The following is a 24,188-nucleotide window of genomic DNA, read 5'->3' on the forward strand; positions in this document are numbered from 1 at the left end:
ATGCTGTGCTGTGGTGCTGAGACAGCTGCAGCCAGATGCTTTCTTCCATCAAGGTCAGTGATGAGGTCTGCACCAATGAAATACAGCTGTGTTTAGGTTGCAGTACGATCTCGGGTTCACATGCTGTAAAATAACTGTAGTTTAGTTTTTACATGTTGTTGTGGTTGTTTCATGTTTTTACTGGTTTTGAATTGTTTTATTTATTATTATAATTATTCTAATTTGTTTGTATGTTACCTATCTAAAATCCAAAAAGTGTGTTGAATTTCAATCTTTACTCAGAAGCTGTTTTTTTTTTTTTGTACTTTTTTCCATAATTGTTCTAGAGTAATTATTAATATGTGACAGATTTATCATGTTGTAATTTATTTCATCATGATACATAATCATGGTACTGTAGTGTACTGGTGCTAACGCAGTACTTACATTATTTCTGAAGTAAAAAATCAATCATTTCTCTTCTGCGATTTACTGCTCTTTGCTGTCTCAGTGTGGAGTCGTGATTCAAGACTTGATTAACCGTTAAGTGGCGCAAAAAGACGATAAATATCCAAAATTTTGGCGAATGGGGCTTGTAATTAAAACGCGGTGTGTAACTATGGTGATGTTACGTCATTAAAGCATAGACAACGGGTGTGTTCGAAAACCTAGGGAGCTGCCTTGCTGCCTTACTGTCTACATGGGCAGCTGCCTCAGTAAAATCCAGAGAGGATTTTAATAAGTCATCGACTTATAAGGCAGCTTATTCGAATGTACTACGTAGCGATAACATTGGGTTTCGCTTACGAAGCTAACATAGTTAGCATCATGCTATTTAAACCAATGGGATGCGGTGGCACATTGCGCTAGCGTGTCAGATAACATCTCCCTCTGTGTACCGAAAACGATTAAACTGTCCCTGATAAGCCCGAACTTGCCAATAAAAACACTTGTACACGTTTATACAGATTAAAAAGTAATAATAATTTATTTACATTTAAAAATTAAAACTCAATAAAAAACAAGAACACAACAAGAACTCAGCACGTTTTCTCCACTCAAATGATCCACAGGTGAGTTTAATAACAAGCAGCAGAAACAGCGTCCTGTAATAAGAGTCCCAATACCGCTAGATCCCACTGTCACTCTGTTCATTGTAGTGCTGCTGGGTCCTAGTGCCCTATAGTTCACCTACCATACTGCGCTCCATGTGTCTCCTACATGCAGTGACCCACAGTAATACTCAGTATGAGCAGAAAGACGCGACTAACTTACACTTTTACATTTTGTTCTTATTGTTATATTCTGAATTGTGTTTGTTTGTAAACTGTGAATTAGTTCTTAATCTGGTCGTGATGTTAGTGAATTAAACCTACATCTCTCTGATGGTCTGACCGATGAGCTGTCTGTTCTGACATGCTGCTTAAGCCCGGCTAGCTCAGTCAGTAGATCATGAGACTTTTAATCTCAGGGTTGTGGGTTCGAGCCCCACGATGGGTGAGTATTTTCATTTAATTTAAAAAGGGCGTTCTTCCACTTTGAACAGCCAGTCTCCGGTGACTTGTAGGACTGTTGTTTACTGGATGTTTTTCAGTTACTTATTTCCACTATTCTGTGGGACTACACATTGTTGTTGTGTCTCATATCCGTTTGATCAACAGGCAGGTTGTGCAATTAAAGACACTCGTCCCTGGGTGGGCTCGAACCACCAACCTTTCGGTTAACAGCCAAACACGCTAACCAATTGCGCCACAGAGACACACGCGCAGCTAGTTCATTGGACAGTACACATGGGTCACATGATATGCTAACGTTTACCTCAGTCTTTACCACCCTGTTCTTGTGCCATCTTTATTCTGGCTTCATTTCACCTAATTAACGTGGCATGACCTTTATAAATGCTTACAATCAATTTTGTCAATGGCAAAAATAAATAAATAAATAAATGAGTAAAAAGAGAACTGCTGTGTAATTTAGTGAATTCTTACACTGCACATGGCAGAAAACTAAAAGAAATGTAGACCGTGTAGAATAAAAGTATTAGGAAAGTATGAGGTTACAGCATCAGCTTTTATTTATTCTTAAAAGAAAAATACATGAACCTCAGTCATCTCACACGAAGATCTGTTCTGCTCAACAACAGTAAAGCTCTCCATCGTTTCTGTGTGGCAGCTCCATAACTGAAGGGCTGTCAGTGTTGGGTATGAATCGGGTATGTGGGTATACGCCCTACCTTTGTACGTAGGCCGCATAGCTCAGTTGGTTAGAGTGTGGTGCTAATAACACCAAGGTCGTGGGTTTGATCCCTGTATGGGCCACTCCTGCTTTTGGACTTAAACTAACAAACAAGTGAGCCTTCTCTAACTAGCAGGTCCTATTGACCTGGGCTTCAAATGTTGTCTCTGACAAGTGTTAAACTGCACAACCCAACAAGTTAAAATAACCCATCATGTCTTCTGTCCAGTATTTACACAGTGCTGGTTGCCAAATAACACACTTTCACCTGCAATCTGCCTTTTCTTTCCTGTATACCAAATACAGTCACCGGTGCAGGTCTACAACACGTTACAAAAACACTTGGGACAAAAGAGCCATAAACACTCTCTCATTTTTATATATTATAAAAATAAAATAATAATAATAATAATAACGTCACAAATCTGTACACAAGCAACAAGCTGTAATTTATTTCTAGCACCACTAGATGGCGACGATGTTTGTACAACATTTTAAACTTGTGTTAAAGTAAGAGGCTATTCATTTATGCAAACTTAGCATTCATAATATTAAGAATTCTTGACATTTGATGATTAATAATCATATTTATACCATCATGTACATTTGATAATTGAAGTAGAACAGTTCTAGTGGACATTAGTAGAAAAAGAAAGTACACATAGCTTTTTCTGTACATGCAGTAGTGGAGTATCATTTTATTTTCTCCTCTGAATGCGCTGGTGTTTTTCAAGATGACTCCAGTCACAAAAACTATTAAAAATGCTGCTTCCAGTAAAACTTCATCTGCACTATAAGCAGCAGTATGGGTCATCCTCTTATGTGAATCTGTTGGTTTGGTGTACTAAAGAATATTCCTTTCACTAAAGTTCTTTTCAGACAGTGAACGGTGATATGACTTCTCTCCTGTGTGAATACGCTGTTGTTGTTGGAGAACATAATGTGCAATAAAATACTTCCACTTAACAGTGATGTAGTTTTTCTATGTGAATACGCTGATGCTGTTTGAGATTCTTTTCATTAGCAAAAATCTTTCCACACTCTGAGCAGTAATACGGTTTCTCTCCTGTGTGAATACGCTGGTGTACTTTAAAGGCACTACTTTGAGTAAAACTCTTTCCACACTCAGTGCAGTTATATGGTTTCTCTCCTGTGTGAATACGCTGGTGGTTTTGAAGGGTACTATGTTCAGCAAAACTCTTTCCACACTCTGAGCAGTGATATGGTTTCTCTCCTGTGTGAATACGCTGGTGTTGTTGGAGGTTAACCTGTTGAGCAAAACTCTTTCCACACTCTGAGCAGTAATATGGTTTCTCTCCTGTGTGAATACGCTGGTGTACTTTAAGAGCATTACTGTAAGCAAAACTCTTCCCACACTCCAAGCAGTGATACGGTTTCTCTCCTGTATGAATGCGCTGGTGTCGTTGGAGATTACTCTGCGTAGTAAAACTCTTCCCACACTCTGAACAGTGATACGGCTTCTCTCCTGTAAGAATGCGCTGGTGTCGTTGGAGATTACTCTGCATAGTAAAACTCTTCCCACACTCTGAGCAGTGATACGGCTTCTCTCCTGTATGAATGCGCTGGTGTCGTTGGAGATTACTCTGCGTAGTAAAACTCTTCCCACACTCTGAGCAGTGATGAAAGTTCTTCATGTTTATGCTTTGATAAGACTGTAGAAACTGTTTCCTTGGAAAGCAACAGAAACAAAGAAACAAGTCGATTAATTAGAATTACTTTTACTACATTAATACCACAATAATATTAAACTCATCACCTAGTAATAAAAACATTAAATTCACTTCACGTCTAAGTGAGAATCTGAATTCAAACAAGGAATTGAAAGGCTATTCTGTAAAGTGAAATCACATGAACTTAGATAAAGCTTTTATAATAAGAAGACCTAGAAGTGTTAAAGTAAGAGGCTATTCATTTATGAAAACTTAGCAAACACCATAAAGACCAGGGTAAAATTCTTCCACTTGAAAGTAAAAGTTGTTCTGTGTTTATTAAAGTAGATTAAACTTGAATAAAGAATAAAAACAGATTCAGATCTGAGGTTGGTACATTACACCACATTACATTTGATGATTAATAATCATATTCACACCATCATGTACATTTGATAATTGAAGTAGAACAGTTCAAGTAGATATTTGAAAATAAAACATGGCTTCAGTCACAAAAACGTAACTTCTGTGTGACCGTACTGGTGTCTATTAAAAATGCTGCTTCCAGTAAAACTTCATCTGCACTATAAGCAGCAATATGGGTCATCCTCTTATGTGAATGCGCTGGTGTGGTGTACTTAAAGGATATTCCTTTCACTAAAGTTCTTTTCAGACAATGAACAGTAATGCGACCTCTCTCCTGTGTGAATGCGCTGGTGTTGTTGGAGAACATAATATGCAATAAAATACTTCCCACACTCTTAACAGTGATGTAGTTTTTCTATGTGAATACGCTGATGCTGTTTGAGATTCTTTTCATTAGCAAAAATCTTTCCACACTCTGAGCAGTAATACGGTTTCTCTCCTGTGTGAATACGCTGGTGTACTTTAAAGGCACTACTTTGAGTAAAACTCTTTCCACACTCAGTGCAGTTATATGGTTTCTCTCCTGTGTGAATACGCTGGTGGTTTTGAAGGGTACTATGTTCAGCAAAACTCTTTCCACACTCTGAGCAGTGATATGGTTTCTCTCCTGTGTGAATACGCTGGTGTTGTTGGAGGTTAACCTGTTGAGCAAAACTCTTTCCACACTCTGAGCAGTAATATGGTTTCTCTCCTGTGTGAATACGCTGGTGTACTTTAAGAGCATTACTGTAAGCAAAACTCTTCCCACACTCCAAGCAGTGATACGGTTTCTCTCCTGTATGAATGCGCTGGTGTTGTTGGAGATGACTCTGCATTGTAAAACTCTTCCCACACTCTGAGCAGTGATATGGCTTCTCTCGTGTATGAATGCGCTGGTGTCGTTGGAGATTACTCTGCGTAGTAAAACTCTTCCCACACTCTGAACAGTGATACGGCTTCTCTCCTGTATGAATGCGCTGGTGTCGTTGGAGATTACTCTGCGTAGTAAAACTCTTCCCACATTCTGAGCAGTGATGAAAGTTCTTCATGTTTATGCTTTGATAAGACTGTAGAAACTGTTTCCTTGGAAAGCAACAGAAACAAAGAAACAAGTCAATTAATTATCATTACTATTAGCATTAGCCATTAGCATTATTACTACATGAATACCACAATAATTTTAAACTCATCACCTAGTAATAAAAACATTAAATTCACTTCACGTCTAAGTAAGAATCTGAATTCAAACAACATCAGAATAAAATACTTATAAATACTGCAGATATTAATAATTAAATAACTGTAAATAACTTGATATAAATAAAGATATAAGAGATCTGACTTTCTCAACATCAGTCCTGCACCAAGCAAATCTAATCCAGTTCATGACAGGACTAATAATTAGCTCACAAGTGTAAATCTTTGGTGTGCTGGGAGTAAAAAAGGCTTCATAAATCACCACAATTATGAGCATAAAGCTATTTTAAACAGTCTGAATATATTAACCTGATAATATTAAATAACATAATAAAATATAAAGAACAACAAATGTAACATAAATGTAAAAGAAACAAACAAGAAAACCCTTTACCTTCCTGTTAGAATCCTGGCAGCTACTTTAACAAAGCTGGTGTCTCCAGCAGGTCGTTTCTAATGAAGAACGTGCAGAAGATCCTTCTTACCAAGTGACTCAGCTACAAGTCTAGAGTTTAGTCCTTAAATAGAGCTGAGGACAAAAACCCAAGACCAGTTCAAAACTCTGCATTGGTCAATCATCAGACAACTATTCACACCTTCTTGTGTGAAGTACTAGCTCATTATCTATGGAACGTGTGCAAATGAAGTAGATGGAGCCACAAAGCATGATGGGTGAAGTCAAACTACACCTATTTATCTCAGCAGAGAAGTTATTTACATTTAATCCTAAACACAAACAAGGAATTGAAAGGCTATTCTGTAAAGTGAAATGACATGAACTTAGATAAAGCTTTTATAATAAGAATCTAAGTCATGTAAAATGCTGTATGTATATTTGTGCGACTTTGTTCACATGCTAAAACTAGCAGACCTTGTTCATACGTATGTGAGCACAAATCCTCATTAAAAACATTTTGTACGGTTTGCAATGAAAGCTTTTAGACAGCCGTGACACATTTTGAAAGTAGCCCAATTTTCAACCATGACTGAATTTGTAAACAAGCCCAATTAGGCGGGAAAAATCACGAGAGTTGCCAGGTTTAGCAAAATTATCCAGCCTAATGTCTGATCTAAAATCAACCCTGAAGCTGAAACTAGCCCAGAATCCAGGGTGTCACAGATATTGGTGAAATAACAAATGAACGATCAGTAATCTTTTATTATTAATAATAATATAGTTTCATTTTACATTGGTATTATAGCTAGTAATATTTTATCATTAACCTATTAGTCATTTTTTATATTTTTTTTATAATCGTTTTATATCTCATAAAAGAACATTAAATAATAACAGTTTAAATACTACAAGGTCTGAATTTCACTTCTACTCTTTTATGTTCTTTCTCCTCCTGTTTTCTTCTCCTCTCCAATCTTCTTTATTAATGATTTAGTCTTTTCATTCTCTTATGGTTTATGAACAGAATTTCAGGTTACATGAAGAACTATTTAGAATTATTACCCACCCAGTCCTTTACATCCACTTGCTATTGTCACTCCAGCTCAAGCCTACATACAAATACATGGACCGTGAGTTTAGTCCCATTTAACAACCATGGACACATTTGCTGACATCGGATTCAAAACCAAACTCTCATCACACAGAGGACTCGGATGGAATTTACAGTTTAACAAATAAATTTATTCATCAATAAAGAAACACTTGTCTCCTGACCCCAGTTGGTCTTGGTCAATTGGTCGCCTCCATGATAAGAAACACCTGAACTACCACAATAGTATTTATTTATTTTTAAATGTTATTTCAAAACATGTCAGTGCAGTCTGTATTAGGATTTATATGAACTGGGTTTATGCACTAGAAGATGGTGGGATAATTAAACGTAAATATGAGTATTTCTTTTAAAAAGGAGTTTAGCTACCACTATTTTGGTCTATAGATAAACACAAAGAACAAAGACTCATGATGATAGAACAATGCAACACTGTTCAGTCCACAGCCCTCCATTCACTTCTTCTCATGTACATTCTGGTTGAGGACGGTTCATTATTTGCTAAGTAGAAATCATCTAAACAGTAGAATTTTGGAGTGTAGACCTAGAAGTGTTAAAGTAAGAGGCTATTCATCTATGAAAACTTAGCAAACACCATAAAGACCAGGGTAAAGTTCTTCCACTTAAAGTAAAAGTTGTTCTGTGTTTATTAAAGTAGATTAAACTTGAATAAAGAACAAAAACAGATTCAGATCTGAGGTTGGTACATTACACCACATTACATTTGATGATTAATGATCATATTCATACCATCATGTACATTTCATAATTGAAGTAGAACAGTTCTAGTGTATATTTGAAAATAAAACACAGCTTCAGTCACAAAAACGTAATTTCTGTGTGACCGTACTGGTGTCTATTAAAAATGCTGCTTCACTCTTAAACTCATCACCTAGTAATAAAAACATTAAATTCACTTCACGTCTAAGTGAGAATCTGAATTCAAAGAACATCAGGATAAAATACTTATAAATACTGCAGATATTAATAATTAAATAACTATAAATAACTTGATATAAATAAAGATATAAGAGATCTGACTTTCTCAACATCAGTCCTGCACCAAGCAAATCTAATCCAGTTCATGACAGGACTAATAATTAGCTCACAAGTGTAAATCTTTGGTGTGCTGGGAGTAAAATATGCTTCATAAATCACCACAATTATGAGCATAAAGCTATTTTAAACAGTCTGAATATATTAACCTGATAATATTAAATAACATAATATCGTCACTTTAACAAAGCTGGTGTCTCCAGCAGGTCGTTTCTAATGAAGAACGTGCAGAAGATCCTTCTTACCAAGTGACTCAGCTACAGGTCTAGAGTTTAGTCCTTAAATAGAGCTGAGGACAAAGACCCAAGACGAGTTAAAAACTCTGCATTGGTCAATCATCAGACAACCATTCACACCTTCTTGTGTGAAGTACTAGCTCATTATCTATGGAACGTGTGCAAATGAACTAGATGGAGCCACAAAGCATGATGGGTGAAGTCAAACTACACCTATTTATCTCAGCAGAGAAGTTATTTACATTTAATCCTAAACACAAACAAGGAATTGAAAGGCTATTCTGTAAAGTGAAATGACATGAACTTAGATAAAGCTTTTATGATAAGAATCTAAGTCATGTAAAATGCTGTATGTATATTTGTGTGAATTAGTTTCTACTGTATATGAGGAACAATAAGAAAACTATAAGAGGAAACACCCACCTATAGATTTATCTGTATTTATGGTGTAGAAATATTTACTCTGCACTTGTGTGTCTGTGAACTGTTTGATTTACTACTGAGGTCAAGCCTCCACTTCAAAATGCTCAGTCAAATCAGCTCCCACATTGTTTGTGAAGATGTGCGTATACTAAACATTACGGTAAAAGCGTCTGGCGAAACTATTTAGGATAGAATTTCAGGGTTTAAAATAAAAGGTTTGGTAATAACTGGACATTATGATTTTACTTTATATTTAAAGTCAACTAAAACATAATCTAAGCTCATTTCCGTTTTAATTTAGATTGTTATTAAATGGAATAATCTTGATTACATGAATTGTTATTGTTATTAAAAGGAATCTACGTGTTTCCACAGAACAATTCCACTTCATAATGATAGTACACAACATGTAGTTTACATTCAGTTAGTATCAGGACATTCAGATGTATCATTTCTAAATACATTCTAGAAATGTGACAATATAAAAGCCCTTTATTATGAAGTTCAAGAGTACCAAAAAACAGGGTTTAGATGTGCATAAAATTTTAGCATAGACCATGTGATCTGTACCGTAAAACAGGGTTAAAATCAGGGGTGGGCAATTAAATTTTCCAAGGGGTCACATAAGGGGCCGAACCAATATAATGAACTTAATTCTGCTCAATATTAATTTTATCTCTTTATTTACATTTACATTACATTTAGATGCCTTTATCCAAAGTGATTTACAATACAGTTACAGTATACAGTCTGAGCAATTGAGGATTATGGGTCTTGCTCAAGGGTCCAACAGCAGCAACCTGGCTGCGGTGGGGCTTGAACCAGCGACCTTCTAATTACTAGTCCAGTACCTTAACCACTACGCTACGACTGCCCACCCTTTATGACAAGCAGTACATTTTACAGTTCTAATAAGCTGTTAATGTTTAGATGTTACAATCAGAAGTAGGCAGAGTAAAAATGTTCTTATATTTCTGTTTAGTATCGTAACAGCGATTTAGAGCCTAAATTCTGATCCTTAACCAGCGTTACACCTGACTTCAGTTAATAAATACTTCAGAAGTTCATGTCTTGTTAAAAACTCCTTCTGTTCACATTACGGTGAAGCTGGAAACATTGTACACACATAAATCAAAACTTACGGTAATTTAAAGATATAGTGCTCCCATCAAAATCAATCCTGGTGTAATGCATGTTTGATGTACGTTTATTTACATTTAATTTTTAATTGGCACGAACCTTATGCGGGACGGATGTAAAATGACGATTATAAAATGACTAATAGTTTAATGATAAAATATTACTAGCTGTAATACCAATGTAAACAAAATACATCACAAAAAAAGTTTCAATCTGAATGTAAAATGAAACTATATTATTATTAATAATAAAAGATTCACTAGTAGTACACTGATCGTTCATTTGCCATTTCAGTTTGACTTCACCCATCATGCTTTGTGGCTCCATCTAGTTCATTTGCACACGTTCCATAGATAATGAGCTAGTACTTCACACAAGAAGGTGTGAATGGTTGTCTGATGATTGACCAATGCAGAGTTTTGAACTGGTCTTGGGTTTTTGTCCTCAGCTCTATTTAAGGACTAAACTCTAGACCTGTAGCTGAGTCACTTGGTAAGAAGGATCTTCTGCACGTTCTTCATTAGAAACGACCTGCTGGAGACACCAGCTTTGTTTAAGTGGCTGCCAGGATTCTAACAGGAAGGTAAAGGGTTTTCTTGTTTGTTTCTTTTACATTTATGTTACATTTGTTGTTCTTTTTATTTTATTATGTTATTTAATATTATCAGGTTAATATATTCAGACTGTTTAAAATAGCTTTATGCTCATAATTGTGGTGATTTATGAAGCCTTTTCTACTCCCAGCACACCAAAGATTTACACTTGTGAGCCAATTATTAGTCCTGTCATGAACTGGATTAGATTTGCTTGGTGCAGGACTGATGTTGAGAGAGTCAGATCTCTTATATCTTTATTTATATCAAGTTATTTATAGTTATTTAATTATTAATATCTGCAGTATTTATAAGTATTTTATCCTGATGTTCTTTGAATTCAGATTCTCACTTAGACGTGAAGTGAATTTAATGTTTTTATTACTAGGTGATGAGTTTAATATTATTGTGGGATTAATGTAGTAAAAGTAATTGTAATTAATCGACTTGTTTCTTTGTTTCTGTTGCTTTCCAAGGAAACAGTTTCTACAGTCTTATCAAAGCATAAACATGAAGAACTTTCATCACTGCTCAGAGTGTGGGAAGAGTTTTACTACGCAGAGTAATCTCCAACAACACCAGCGTATTCACACAGGAGAGAACCCATATCACTGTTCAGAGTGTGGAAAGAGTTTCACTCAAGGTGGTGACCTTAAAGTACACCAGCGTATTCACACAGGAGAGAAACCCTATCACTGCTCAGAGTGTGGGAAGTGTTTTACTACGCAGAGTAATCTCCAACAACACCAGCGCATTCACACAGGAGAGAAGCCATATCACTGCTCAGAGTGTGGAAAGTGTTTTACTACGCAGAGTCATCTCCAACAACACCAGCGCATTCACACAGGAGAGAAGCCATATCACTGCTCAGATTGTGGAAACAGTTTTTCTCGTCAGAGTACGCCTCAACAACACCAGCACATTCACACAGGAGAGAAACAGTATCACTGTTCAGCGTGTGGGAAGAGTTTTACTTACAGTAATGCTCTTAAAGTACACCAGCGTATTCACACAGGAGAGAAACCGTATTACTGCTCAGAGTGTGGAAAGAGTTTTGCTTTCAGTAATGCTCTTAAAGTACACCAGCGTATTCACACTGGAGAGAAGCCGTATCACTGCTCAGTGTGTGGAAAGATTTTTGCTCATGAAAATAATCTCAAACGGCATCAGCATATTCACATAGAAAAACTACATCACTGTTAATTAAGAGTGTGGGAAGTATTTTATTGCATATTATGTTCTCCAACAACACCAGCGCATTCACACAGGAGAGAGGTTGCATCACTGTTTACTGACTGAAAAGAACTTTAGTGAAAGGAATATCCTTTAAGTACACTACACCAGCGCATTCACATAAGAGGATGACCCATATTGCTGCTTATAGTGCAGATGAAGTTTTACTGGAAGCAGCATTTTTAATAGACACCAGTACGGTCACACAGAAGTTACGTTTTTGTGACTGAAGTTGTCTTGAAAAACACCAGCGCATTCAAAGGAGAAAATAAAATGATACTCCACTACTGCATGTACAGAAAAAGCAATGTGTACTTTCTTTTTCTACTAATGTCCACTAGAACTGTTCTACTTCAATTATGAAATGTACATGATGGTATGAATATGATCATTAATCATTAAATGTAATGTGGTGTAATGTACCAACCTCAGATCTGAATCTGTTTTTGTTCTTAATTCAAGTTTAATCTACTTTAATAAACACAGAACAACTTTTACTTTCAAGTGAAATAATTTTACCCTGGTCTTTATGGTGTTTGCATAAATTCTTCATATTATGAATGCTAAGTTTTCATAAATGTATAGCCTCTTACTTTAACACTTCTAGGTCTACACTCCAAAATTCTAGTCTTTAGATGATTTCCACTTAGCAAATAAAGAACCGTCCTAAACCAGAATGTACATGAGAAGGTGTGAATGGAGGGCTGTGAACTGAACAGTGTTGCATTGTTCTATCATCATGAGTCTTTGTTCTTTGTGTTTATCTATAGACCAAATTAGTGGTAGCTAAACTCCTTTGTTAAAAGAAATACTCATATTTACGTTTAATTATCCCACCATCTTCTACTGCATAAAACCCAGTTCATATAAATCCTAATACATACTGAACTGACATGTTTTGAAATTACATTTAACAATTAATAAATACTATTGTGGTGTTTTCTTATCATGGAGGTGACCAATTAACCAAGACCAATTTAGGGGTCAGGAGACAAGTGTTTCTTTATTGATGAATAAATGTTGAATCCAATGTCAGCAAATGTGTCCATGGTTGTTAAATGGGACTTAACTCACGGTCCATGTATTTGTATGTAGGCTTGAGCTGGATTGACAATAGAAAGTGGATGTAAAGGACTGGGTGGGTAATAATTCAAAATAGTTCTTCATGTAACCTGAAATTCTGTTCATAAACCATAAGAGAATGAAAAGACTAAATCATTAATAAAGAAGATTGGAGAGGAGAAGAAAACAGAAGAGGAAAGAAAAGAAAAGAGTAGAAGTGAAATTCAGACCTTGTAGTATTTAAACTGTTACTATTAAATGTTCTTTCATGAGATCTAAAACGATTTATAAAATGACTAATAGTTTAATGATAACATATCACTACCTGTAATACCAATGTAAACAAAATACATCATAAAAAACTATCAATCGGAATGTAAAATGAAAGTATATTATTAATAATAATAAAAGATTCACTAGTAGTACTGATTTATTTGTTTATTTGTCATTTCACCAATATCTGTGACACCCTGGATTCTGGCCTAGTTTCAGCTTCAGGGTTGATTTTAGACCAGACATTAGGCTGGATAATTTTGCTGAACCTGGCAACTCTCGCGATTTTCCCGCCAAATTTTTCAGTATTTCTGACCTGATCGCTCAATACAAAACACCCACGCTGCATTGCAAAAATATGTATTAACCTCCAACTCACTATAGAAGAATCCAAGCCAAATCCATTTAGATTCATTTATTTTTACTCTGCACATCAGCGCACAAACTTTGATCATCACTCGCTACTTGTTGACGTGCATTTTTGGACGTGATACCATTAAACCCCTCGTCACTTCTCGCGTTTGTTTTCATGACTAAACGTAGTTTGGGAGACCAGAGAAGCTCGCCTGCAATTCCAGTTGGTGATAGATGGTGTAGTGTGTGACCCCCTATCGCCGATCAGTCGTGTAGTGTGAAATACACACCGACTTGAAAGACTCCCGATTACAAGAGATCCAGTCGTGTAGTGTGAACTTGGCATTAGTCTCCAGATTAGAAGCATGTTTGAAAAAAGGGACGAGATCCTTGTGATGTCCCCCTGTTGTGGCTCTTTTGTAAAACTGTAATGAAATAATATGAGTTGAGAGACGAGCTGATGAAGTTTTAGGGTGAAGCTCTCAGGCTGCTCTGAGTGAGCTGACAGTAGGTCTGTATCTTCACTGCTGAGTTCAATGTTCTGTAACATGTCAGGAAACGTTGTGCCTTCTTTCACCTTATATTACTGACATCATACACAAAATGATGAAGAAATGTGAAAATAAACATCCATCCACCTTCATATATTCAGTGAGTTTATTTATTTATTATTTAATGTTATAAGATTTTGATGCTTGTTGATCCTGGTCATCCATGTTCTACACTTCTCATACAGCTGTGTGGATCAACAAGGGCGGCACCTCAGTGGAGTTCATCTAACCAGTCACACACAGATACCCAAAATGCATCATTCTGGTAAAAGAAGAGAGAGAGAAAGAGGATGGGTTAGAGAGAAACATCTGCAACAATCACTGAAATGTGAAATTGAGGTGTAACGTGTCCTGATTGGATGGTGCCACCATCGTCCCTCCTTGATGCACCGACGACGTCTCCTGCTAAATAAAACAAGAAGAGGTGTAAGAACATTCCAGAAGCTGTAGTGTTTGGACAGATGAGCATGTAGAGCAGCTTTTATCAGATAAAATACACTGATTGTGGAAATGTCACCTGGATTTCTTACACGTCCGCTAAGCTACACACTGGACTACTGCGCTGCTTCCTTCTCAAGAGCAAAAGATACGTAGCTGTGGTCTGATCAAACTTCCACTGCACACACACACACACACACATATCTCTTTTAGATGGAGCTCAAGAATCTCAAAATTAATAAATAGCATCTGTGTTGATGCAGATACAAGTACTGAAATGTACCTCAGACACCAGCTGCTTGGTGCTTTGGTTGGACTGTCTGAACATCACAGCCATCTCGGTGATGCTCTCCTCATCTAGATGATCCAGCTGAGACACAAACACACACACAGACACAAATATATGAGTATGTAAGATAATAAAGATACAATCTTCTGTACGGTGGATCTCCATCATGTCACTGTACTACGTCTAGGGTGGATGTTGTACCTGGCATGTGCTGTGCCATTCTACAGGGCTGCTGTACCCCTTCATTACCCACTCGTGATCCAGCAGATGCTCCACCTTTATGCGCCGCTCTGGAACCACCTTCAGGACAAGATACAAGAACTTCAGGTGATGAAGCCCACAGAGAAACACACACCCACTTTGCTCACATTAAACACACCATAAACACACACCTGCAGCATTTCCTTAATCAGCAGTACAGAACCAGGAGACAGCCAGTCAGGAGTGTCAAAATGTCCTTTCTGAGGAAACACAGAGCAAAACAATCACATCTGATCAAAGAACATCACAACAAGCCGTTACTGTTACGTTTACTGTATGTTTAACATGCTGCTGATCATTAAATAATGGATTCAATTTCATAATCGTAACAAGACGTGTATGCCAATGGTGTTTCATTGTAGTTCCAAGACTTACAGTGATTTGTTCATGGAGCTCCACAAAGTTGTCACCATCGAACGGGAGGTGGCCACACAGCATGTCATATAGGACAACACCCAAGCTCCAAACATCTGCCTAAACACACACACACACATATTCATTGTCTTTTTTAACCATGCTTTATCCTGGTCAGTCCCCTCATACAGACCTCATAGAATAACTCATGAATGGGGCTACAGAGGGGACTGAACACCTTGGATTTGGAGACTTTTCAATTGAAGTTTATCAGGAATAACCTGGGGACACACCCCACACACACCTACCTCTGCACCATGATAGGGTTTATCATCAATGATTTCTGGTGCCAAGTAGGGAGGGGTTCCACAGCCCTCAATCAGAGCAGTACCCAATCCACCCTACAACAAAACAGATTTCTATCAACCGAAGGTCCAACTGTTGACTCGCATCTGCAACACAACACACAAACTGAACCAGCATGGCTCTGTGATGTCCTGTTCATCTAACTGATCACTGAAACTAATTGTGGACACCATGTGTGCAAGGCTTTAGCATGATGGATGGGTGTAAGCACACCACCTTACTAGACTCTCTGAATGGCACGCTTGATTTAAGTATACACTACAGTCTTAGGAGAGACACGAACCTCTGGTTTGACACAGAGACCTTTCCTGAGAGTCAAAATAAAACACGTCATGTACAAGCACTAACAAAGAAAAAACACAAAGTATAAGTGGAAATCGTTTGGCTGACGCACTGGCTTAAGGTCACGGTGGGCGTATCCCTGGCTGTGGACGTAGGCCAGCGCCGAGACGATCTGACGGAAGATCCTGCGCGTCTCCTCCTCCGACAACCTGTCGTTATTATCGACGTGGTCGAACAGATCTCCACCCGGACAAAACTGGAGGAGAGAGCGAGTCAAGTGAGCAGCAAATCATTATAAATCCAGAGATTAAATCAAATCTGATAGTTTCCATCCACTGATGGTACCTCAAGCACCATGTAGATCTGGTCAGCAGTCTCCATGACTTGGTACAAGCGGCACACGTGCTGATGATTGAGGTTCTTCAGGGCTTTAATCTCGATCCTCAAATCGAACAACTCATCCTGCAATGGGGATGAAACCGGAACAGTTTTATGACTTTTCAAATCAGAATTAGAAGAACCAAACGTTTGGAAACTGAGACACGTCCGTCTTTAACAGACGGTTTTGCTGAAACTAACCCCGAGCTCTTTCTTCTCCAGGATCTTGATGGCCACTGGCTCTTCAGTCCGAATGTGCCTGGCGAGCTTGACCGTTGCATAACCACCTGAAGAACGATTGAATTTAAAAAAAGTCAGGTTTCAAAAGATGCACATCTGTGTTACACAAAGGCAGAGACACGACTGAAAGTGGTACCAGTTACCTGATCCAATGGTTTCGTGAACCTCATAGCACTTGTGCAGCTCGGAGACGTCCTCAACCACACGTGACGTTCCCTCTGAGATGTCGTCCGTCTCGGGTACAGTGCATGGCACCTCAACCTGCTGCCCACAAGAGACATGTTATTATTATTACTGATTTGGCCTCTTCTTGGCCTCTTGTTTAGCCTCTTCAGAAGGTTGTCACAGGTATCTGGAGCCAAGGGAGGAACCAGGGGAGGATCCGTAGAGCCAACACGACCATTGAGGAGGTCCCACAGATGCTCAATTGGGTTCATGTCTGGGGCTAAGAGGAATCCAGGGGCCAGGGTGGTACTCAGAGGTCCTCCTGACCCAATAAGGTCCTGGTAGGTCATCACAGGTATCTGGAGCCATAGGAGGATCCAGGGGAGGATCAACACAGCAAACTGATACTCACCTGGTTCCCATCTGCCTTATGGTCTCCTTCATAGACTGAACCGCAGTCTTCCTTTCCCAGCAGCTCTCCAAGGGTGTATTGGCTGTCCGGGTTCATGTTGGTCGTCTTTTCCTCTTGACCTTCTCCGTCGGTGGTTTCTCCTTCAGCCTCTTCAACACAAGTATCACCAATGATGCTCCATGTGTCATGTGGACCAAAAAGAAGGGTCTACATAAAGGTTCGGCGTACTCACCCTTGTTCTCGAGAGCATCACAGACGACTTCTCCAGAACTGATCCCACCTACGAAGCCCAAGGGTTAAATATATAGTCACTAGAGTTCAATAGTGTGGAACTCTAACGTGGTGGTGTTAAGGTTACCTGGAGCTTCGGAAGACACTTGTGGTCCCTGTGAGTCTGTCTGCTTGCTTGACAAATCTGATTCCGAATCGTTCTTGTACCCGTCTGATTCCTGCTGATTCAGACGCATTAAACTGGTGTTACAGAGCCGAGAACCGAACCCCTCCCCTCCCGGAGTATAGTGGTAATGATAATTCACCTCGCTCTCGACTGTTTCTTTACTCTGAGTCAGGTTCTGAATGGCGCTGATCCACGCCCGTCTACCTGCCTCACAGTCGGCCTGGAACGTACAGCTCCTGTACACACACGGTGATAGATACAGATTATATAGGATGCAGACAGACAGATTGAGTAGATAGATAAACAGATAGATAGACAGACATTCAGACAGACAGATGAATAGACAGATAGATAAATAATCTGTCTATCGATCTGTCTATTGATCATCTATCTACCTGTCTGTCTATTGATCATCTATCTACCTGTCTGTCTATCAATTATCTATTTATCTATAATCTATCATCTTGTCTATCCATATGTCTATCTAGCATCTATCTGTCTGTCTGTTTATTGATCATCTATCTATCTGTCTATCAGTCTGTCTGTCTATCAATCATCTTGTCTATCTACTGTATCTATTGTCTGTGTATTGATCATCTATCTATCTGTCTGTCTGTCTAATATTTGTCTGTCTGATTGTCCACTGATCATCTATCTGTCTGTCTATTGATCATCTGTCTGTCTGTCTGTCTCTGATGATTATAGATCTGGACTTACCTTGTGGGCGTGACCACCCGGAAGCAGAAGCGTCGCCCGGCGTCCTCGCAGCTCTGGACCGAACAGCGCTGCAGGTCTTCCGCCAGCACCGTGAAGTCACGCTGGGGGAATAGAACATAAAACCTTCTTATCTATACAGTTGATGATATAAATGCTGGTGAAATCGTCCCAGACTTAAACACGACGGGGCGGTTTGGGACGCAGCCCGGCACAGAAGTCGACTTCTGCTGTGACCTTAAACCTCTTCTTGTAGAGAAGCTGATTGTTCTGTATGATGAATCACCGCCTGCATATCAAACACATCGTATATATACTGTATATAATATTGAGTGTATAAATATAATATTGTGTATATATAATATTGATAATTATATATATATATATATATATATATATATATATATATATACTGTATATATATATACTGTATATATATAATATATAATAATATATACATATATAATATATATATATATATATATATATATATATATATATATATATATATATATATATATATATATATATAAAAAATATTCCTAAAATATATATATATAATTCCTAATATATACACTAAGCATCAGTGTACAGACCTGTTCCAGGTTTTAAACACACTCCTGGTCCTCCATCAGGAGCGCTTGGTACTGACACACCCCCATACCATGACACACCCTGGTACTGACACACCCACATACCATGACACACCCTGGTACTGGTACTGACACACCCCCATACCATGACAGACCCTGGTACTGACACACCCCCATACCATGACAGACCCTGGTACTGGTACTGACACACCCCCATACCATGACACAACCTGGTACTGACACACCCCCATACCATGACAGACCCTGGTACTGACACACCCCCATACCATGACACACCCTGGTACTGACACACCCCCATACCATGACAGACCCTGGTACTGACACACCCCCATACCATGACACACCCTGGTACTGACACACCCCATACCCTGTGTGTGTGTAAGGTGTGTGTATTACGTGTGTGTATTATGTGTGTATATAAGGTGTGCATATTACGTGTGTATAAGGTGTGTGTATTACGTGTGTGTATTATGTGTGTATATAAGGTGTGCATATTACGTGTGTATAAGGTGTGTGTATTACGTGTGTGTATTATGTGTGTAAGGTTAACACTATTATATTGTTGCCATTTCTTGTGTGTAAAACTTCAGAAAACACAAGAACATCCTCAATTAATTAATTATAAATTAAATACTGCAAAATAATGACTAAAATACTGTAAACAGAAAGCAAAATAAATGTAAAAACAAATAATATTAACACAGTGACCTCTGTGTGATCTTTTTAGCTAGTTGTTTTTCTGAGAAGCTTCTTAAGAGACTTTGAAGTGTGTGTGTGGGAACTCAGTAAAAGAGCATTTGTCTCAGTCAGTGTTCCGGTTCATCTCAGAGCTGTTGAGTGGAGCTAAGGTCAGGGCTCTGTGCAGGACACTGGAGTTTTTTTTAAACCACATCCAATTCGGTGGTACTACAACAGTAACTTCAAAGCGACTTACAGTATTGTGACACTATATTGTCTGAGCAATTGAGGGTCAAGGACCTTGCTCAAGGGCCCAACATTGGCCACCTGGCAGTGGTGGGGTTTGAACAAGCCACCGTTTGATTACTAGTCCAGTACCTTAACCGCTGGGCTACAACTAGACTAGGCTACAACTGCCCCTTTAATAGTGATAAAGGACACACACCATTCACAGCTTTTGCTGTCTACCTTAAACCAGCACAGATTCCCAAGATGCAGTGCAGTTGTTTGGTGTACCAGCGGCAATCTGAGCTGGTAGCCACCACAGTGGGTTAAAGTAAGGCAGTAAAGGTAGTACAGATCACCGGTGCCATGGAGGGACCTGCACCTATAGAAGAGTCTAACATGTGTGGCCCTTACCAAAAATCTTTGAAGCTGCATTTCAGGAAGCACCCGTGGCCAGCTAACCTGCGACACCAACCCCACCACAGAAAATGATGGTGAGGTGAGAACTGGGGCAACATGTCACAGAAATTCCCAACTGCAGTTAAGGAAAGCCTGGTGCTGGATAACTTAATACAACTTTCCACTTTGGACAACTGTGACCTGCCTGCCACAGCAATTTCACCTGGGTAACTCAAGCATGTTCCAGCAATGCACTGAAGAAGTAGACACCATCTTTACTGATCATGCCAACAAATCAGAAAAAGCTGCAGTAAAAGTGGAGCTGAGAGAATGAGACCATAAGAGCATGGGTGTTATTCCACCATTGTAAAAAACCAGGCAAGCTTAAAGTGCTATGTAAAATTTTAATCAAACGATTTTTATTGGGCTGGTTGTACCATGTTAATGTGTCTCTGTGGTCATTTGCATTTCTTAAAAGTGCAGGAAGCAGAACGCTACTTTTAATGTCACACAAGTTCAGTGCAAAAAAACAGAAGAACATAAGCACAGCCGGAGACGATCATTTCTGATATCTTCCCTACACACTTGCTCCCTATGCCCTAGCATAGTACACTTAACATTCTTAAAGGGCCAGACAATACATTTGTAATTCACATTACATGACAGGTCAGACGTTAGAAAACAACGTTCTTTTTCTTACAATAACCTTTTTTTTTTTTTAAGAAAAAATAGTTCTTATGTGAATTACAAGGGCAGGAAAAACTACGACAGACACAAGTCAGAACAGGGGGCGCGGCGTAACGTTTTTATTATTTTATTAGTCGAACTGATAAAAAATGTTGATTTCGGAAAATTAAAATACGAGCTGTTTTATAATTTCTGCTTGTTTGTTATTTGATTTTAATGCCCCGTGTTCCTGTTTTTCAACTTTGGGATTTGAAGTGAAAAACGAATGACGAAAGGTACACGGACCTTAAATAGATCATGATGGACTGTATACACGCTTTAACATGGTTAACGATGTGGGTTGACAGGATGTTATACGTGTTGCACAGGGGCGTAACTACAACGGGGGCGAGGGTGTATGGGGCAGGTGCATCAGGGTCCACTGCCCCCCATTGGCTGCACTCACCAGGTCGTTCTTCTTATATTACAATATTTTTGTTAAGTAAAATTAGAATAAATAAAACTGCATTAAAAATACCAGAGGCAGGAATTTGGACTTGAAGTGTAACTTCTGAGTGAGAACGTTTCATTCATTCTGATCAGCCATCAGCATATGCAAGTTGCTGAGGGGGCCAAAATGTTTTTGCAATAGGGCCCTTGAGCTTCTGGTTACTCCTCTGGTGTTGCATCTAGAGGTGGGCGATATAATATCGTTCACGATAATACCGGTATAGTTGTAAACTCGATATTGCCGTATCGCAATATTGTTAGCAAACATGCGTCACTTGCTCTCAAGCGCGTAACAGTGAACTAATGGCAACCAATGCAGAGAGTAGTACCGGAGTTAGCACTGAGGATGAACTAGTCCCTAAAAGCGGAGCTACATCACTAGTGTGGAAGGTTTTCGGATACAGAAGGTCAGACTACAAACAAACAATGTAAAAAAAATACGTGGCAACGTCACATTTACTTCAGCACCTAAAGCAAAGCAAAGTGTGGGTCACTGCGTGAGTCCGAGAATGATGTGAGAACAAACACTGTGTCTGTGAACAAACAGAATACACAGGTTACCACACAGGTTACCACACAGGTTACCACACAGGTTACCTTCTGAGAACCTTTAAAACCCAAAAGAGCTAAGCGGAACACTTTCCTTCACATGAGCATGGAAACTAAATCAATGAGTCAATGAGTCAGAAACGTCTCTCTTCAGATGAATTTATTGGAAATAAATCAGAAAACTGTGCTCTTATCTGGGGTAAAGATTCATTCATGTTACTGACAATGAATCGGTTCATCAGTACTGAATCATGTGTGATGCTAACAGTTAGCGGAGCAGCTAAAAGTTTGTTTGTTTAAATAAAACTGCAGTTAAAGCTCCTCAAATCCTCACAGTGATGTTTTATTATAAACTCTAGTTTTATTATTAATTAGAATGTGGTTATAATGAAATATAAGGGTTATAATTAAATACATATTTTACTTACAGATGAGGCTCTACAGTACAAACACAGCAGCTTCTTGTTCTTCTTATGATGTTTAATGGCGGTTGGCAGAACAACTTAAGACGCACCAGCGTCACCAACTGGACTGGAGTTGAACAGCAGCTTAGCAGTAAAACATCTCCATTAGCCCTGTATCTCTCAGCTACAGTGTTGGGGGGAACGCGGTACAGTCACGTGATTACTTTTTATCTGTAACGAAGTCATGTAACGCGTTACAGTTACATATTTGTAATGACATTACAGTTACTGTGATGAGGAATGAGTCGTTCGCGAACGAACCGATTCTATTGAACGACTCTTTGAAATGAACTAAAGGAACCGAGTCACTCCTCTAGTATAAGGATAAATAATTAAGGAATAAACTCGTTTAATGATGTTAAATCTGATTGGTTCATGGCGTGTATGTTTTAAAGCAGAAACAAACACAGACACATCTCTGCACAAGAGAGGATTTTTTTATATAAATTGAATTTGTTTGTAGATGTGATTCCAGTATACAGTATTTGTTTGGGTTTAGAATGTAACGTGAAAGTAAAGTAATGAGGAACGAGATTACATTTTCCAGGATGTAATGAGTAAAGTAATCCCATTACAATTGTAGTTAAGTAATGAGTAATGAGTAATGGATTACTTTTTTGAGTAACTACCCCAACACTGCTCAGGTAGCTTTAGAGAGGACTACAGTCAGTCCTAGACGTTCTTCCAAGCAGTTTATCTAATGTCATGTTTTGTTTTCTAACTCACACATTCACACCAGTAAAAGCTTAAAAATAACACTACAAACCAACTAGTCTATAAGCACAAGAGGATTCATATTTATAGACAGTGCTGTTTATGCTTTTACACTTTAAAACATGAGGAATTTTTTATTACAACAAACACAACAACAACATTTAATAATTATAAAAATAAAATAATAATACAGTAATAAAGTCACAAATCTGTACCCAAGCAACAAGCTGTAATTTATTTCTAGCACCACTAGATGGCGACGATGTCTGTACAACATTTTGAATTTCACTTTAAAAGTCAGTTGAATGTGTTTTACTGTAGTAAGAATGAAAGTATGAGCTGATCTTTGTGTCATTGTGTAGCTTTGATGAAGAAAAAGCTGCTGGGTCAGTGTGTAACAGGAGGTTTGGAGTGAAGGTGTGTGTGTGTGGATAAAAGCTTCCAGCACCTGGTATTCCCAGGCGGTCTCCTATCCAAGTACTAACCAGGCCCGACCCTGCTTAGCTTCCGAGATCGGGTGTTCTCAGGGTGGTGTGGCCCAGAACCGTAGATAGAGAGAGTTGCAACACTCCTTGATCTCGCCGCCACACGGTCACGTGGTTCATGTAACCAGTGATGGCATAGTTACCTTTAAAAATTTACTTAGTTACTTTATTGATTACTTGATTTTAAAAGTAACTTAGTTACTTTATTGATTACTTGATTTTAAAAGTAACTAAGTTAGATTACAAGTTACTTTATTAGTTACATTCAGCAGCTGCCGTAATGCAACTGGAGCTGCGTAGGCGATTGAAACGGAATAAGAAACAAGAAAGACGCGGAAAACGGAGAGTCCTCTGTTCACAAGTGTAAGTAAGATAAATAAAATAAAAAATTTTTAAGACAAATAAATAACAAAAAGACGAGAAATATCCACAATTTTGGCAAGTGGGGTTTGTAATGAGTCTGTAACTATGGTGATATTACGTCATCACGTCCCCACGTGTAGTACATAGCGGTGTTTTGTGCATACTGCATACTTCTGTACTGAAAGTATGTACTTCTTTACCGGCCGAGTAGTGCATACTTCCTCCAATCTAGCGCATACTCTGTAAGTATGCGATTTCGGACGCAGCTTGTGACTGCATAGGCCAGACGTCACTCCCCGAGTTGCAAAAA

The 24,188-nt window shown here is 38.5% G+C and overlaps 3 protein-coding genes, 1 non-coding gene and 1 pseudogene across 4 annotated transcripts in view; all 5 read right to left on the minus strand.

Annotated features, from left to right (window-relative positions):
• Positions 1–3,776, minus strand: part of LOC134326266 (zinc finger protein 271-like) — a gene marked incomplete at its 5' end in the record, with an annotated part of 96,691 nt that extends 92,915 nt beyond the window's left edge. The window contains one exon of the mRNA XM_063008434.1: positions 3,217–3,776. Within this exon, the coding sequence (XP_062864504.1) occupies positions 3,217–3,776 (560 nt within the window). The remainder of the gene's footprint in view (positions 1–3,216) is intronic.
• On the minus strand, positions 1,665–1,738 carry trnan-guu (transfer RNA asparagine (anticodon GUU)). Its single transcript has one exon. It is a non-coding gene; the product is annotated as a tRNA-Asn (tRNA).
• Positions 3,777–4,089: 313 nt separating the features above from the next.
• LOC134326267 (zinc finger protein 239-like) lies at positions 4,090–5,308 on the minus strand (the record flags this gene model as incomplete). Its single annotated transcript, XM_063008435.1, is given in 2 exon segments — positions 4,090–4,117; positions 4,560–5,308. Coding segments are annotated over 2 exon segments (777 nt in total), but the record flags the coding sequence as incomplete, so codon positions are not given.
• An 8,684-nt stretch (positions 5,309–13,992) lies between these two features.
• On the minus strand, positions 13,993–18,309 carry LOC134326269 (maternal embryonic leucine zipper kinase-like). The gene is made up of 16 exons (XM_063008436.1): positions 18,215–18,309; positions 17,637–17,733; positions 17,459–17,549; positions 17,333–17,380; positions 17,101–17,249; positions 16,667–16,784; positions 16,485–16,570; positions 16,251–16,367; positions 16,018–16,161; positions 15,566–15,658; positions 15,279–15,377; positions 15,035–15,103; positions 14,844–14,942; positions 14,637–14,723; positions 14,433–14,531; positions 13,993–14,320 (listed from the first exon to the last, which is right to left on the minus strand). Exons 5-15 carry the CDS (start codon positions 17,194–17,196, stop codon positions 14,442–14,444), a joined length of 1,098 nt encoding a protein of 365 aa, XP_062864506.1. The 5' UTR covers positions 17,197–17,249; positions 17,333–17,380; positions 17,459–17,549; positions 17,637–17,733; positions 18,215–18,309; the 3' UTR covers positions 13,993–14,320; positions 14,433–14,441.
• Positions 18,310–23,466: 5,157 nt separating this feature from the next.
• On the minus strand, positions 23,467–23,576 carry LOC134327208 (5S ribosomal RNA; annotated as a pseudogene).
• Positions 23,577–24,188: the final 612 nt, after the last annotated feature.

This window comes from Trichomycterus rosablanca, chromosome 14 (genome assembly GCF_030014385.1).
Source record: "Trichomycterus rosablanca isolate fTriRos1 chromosome 14, fTriRos1.hap1, whole genome shotgun sequence".
Taxonomy (NCBI): Eukaryota; Metazoa; Chordata; class Actinopteri; order Siluriformes; family Trichomycteridae; genus Trichomycterus; species Trichomycterus rosablanca.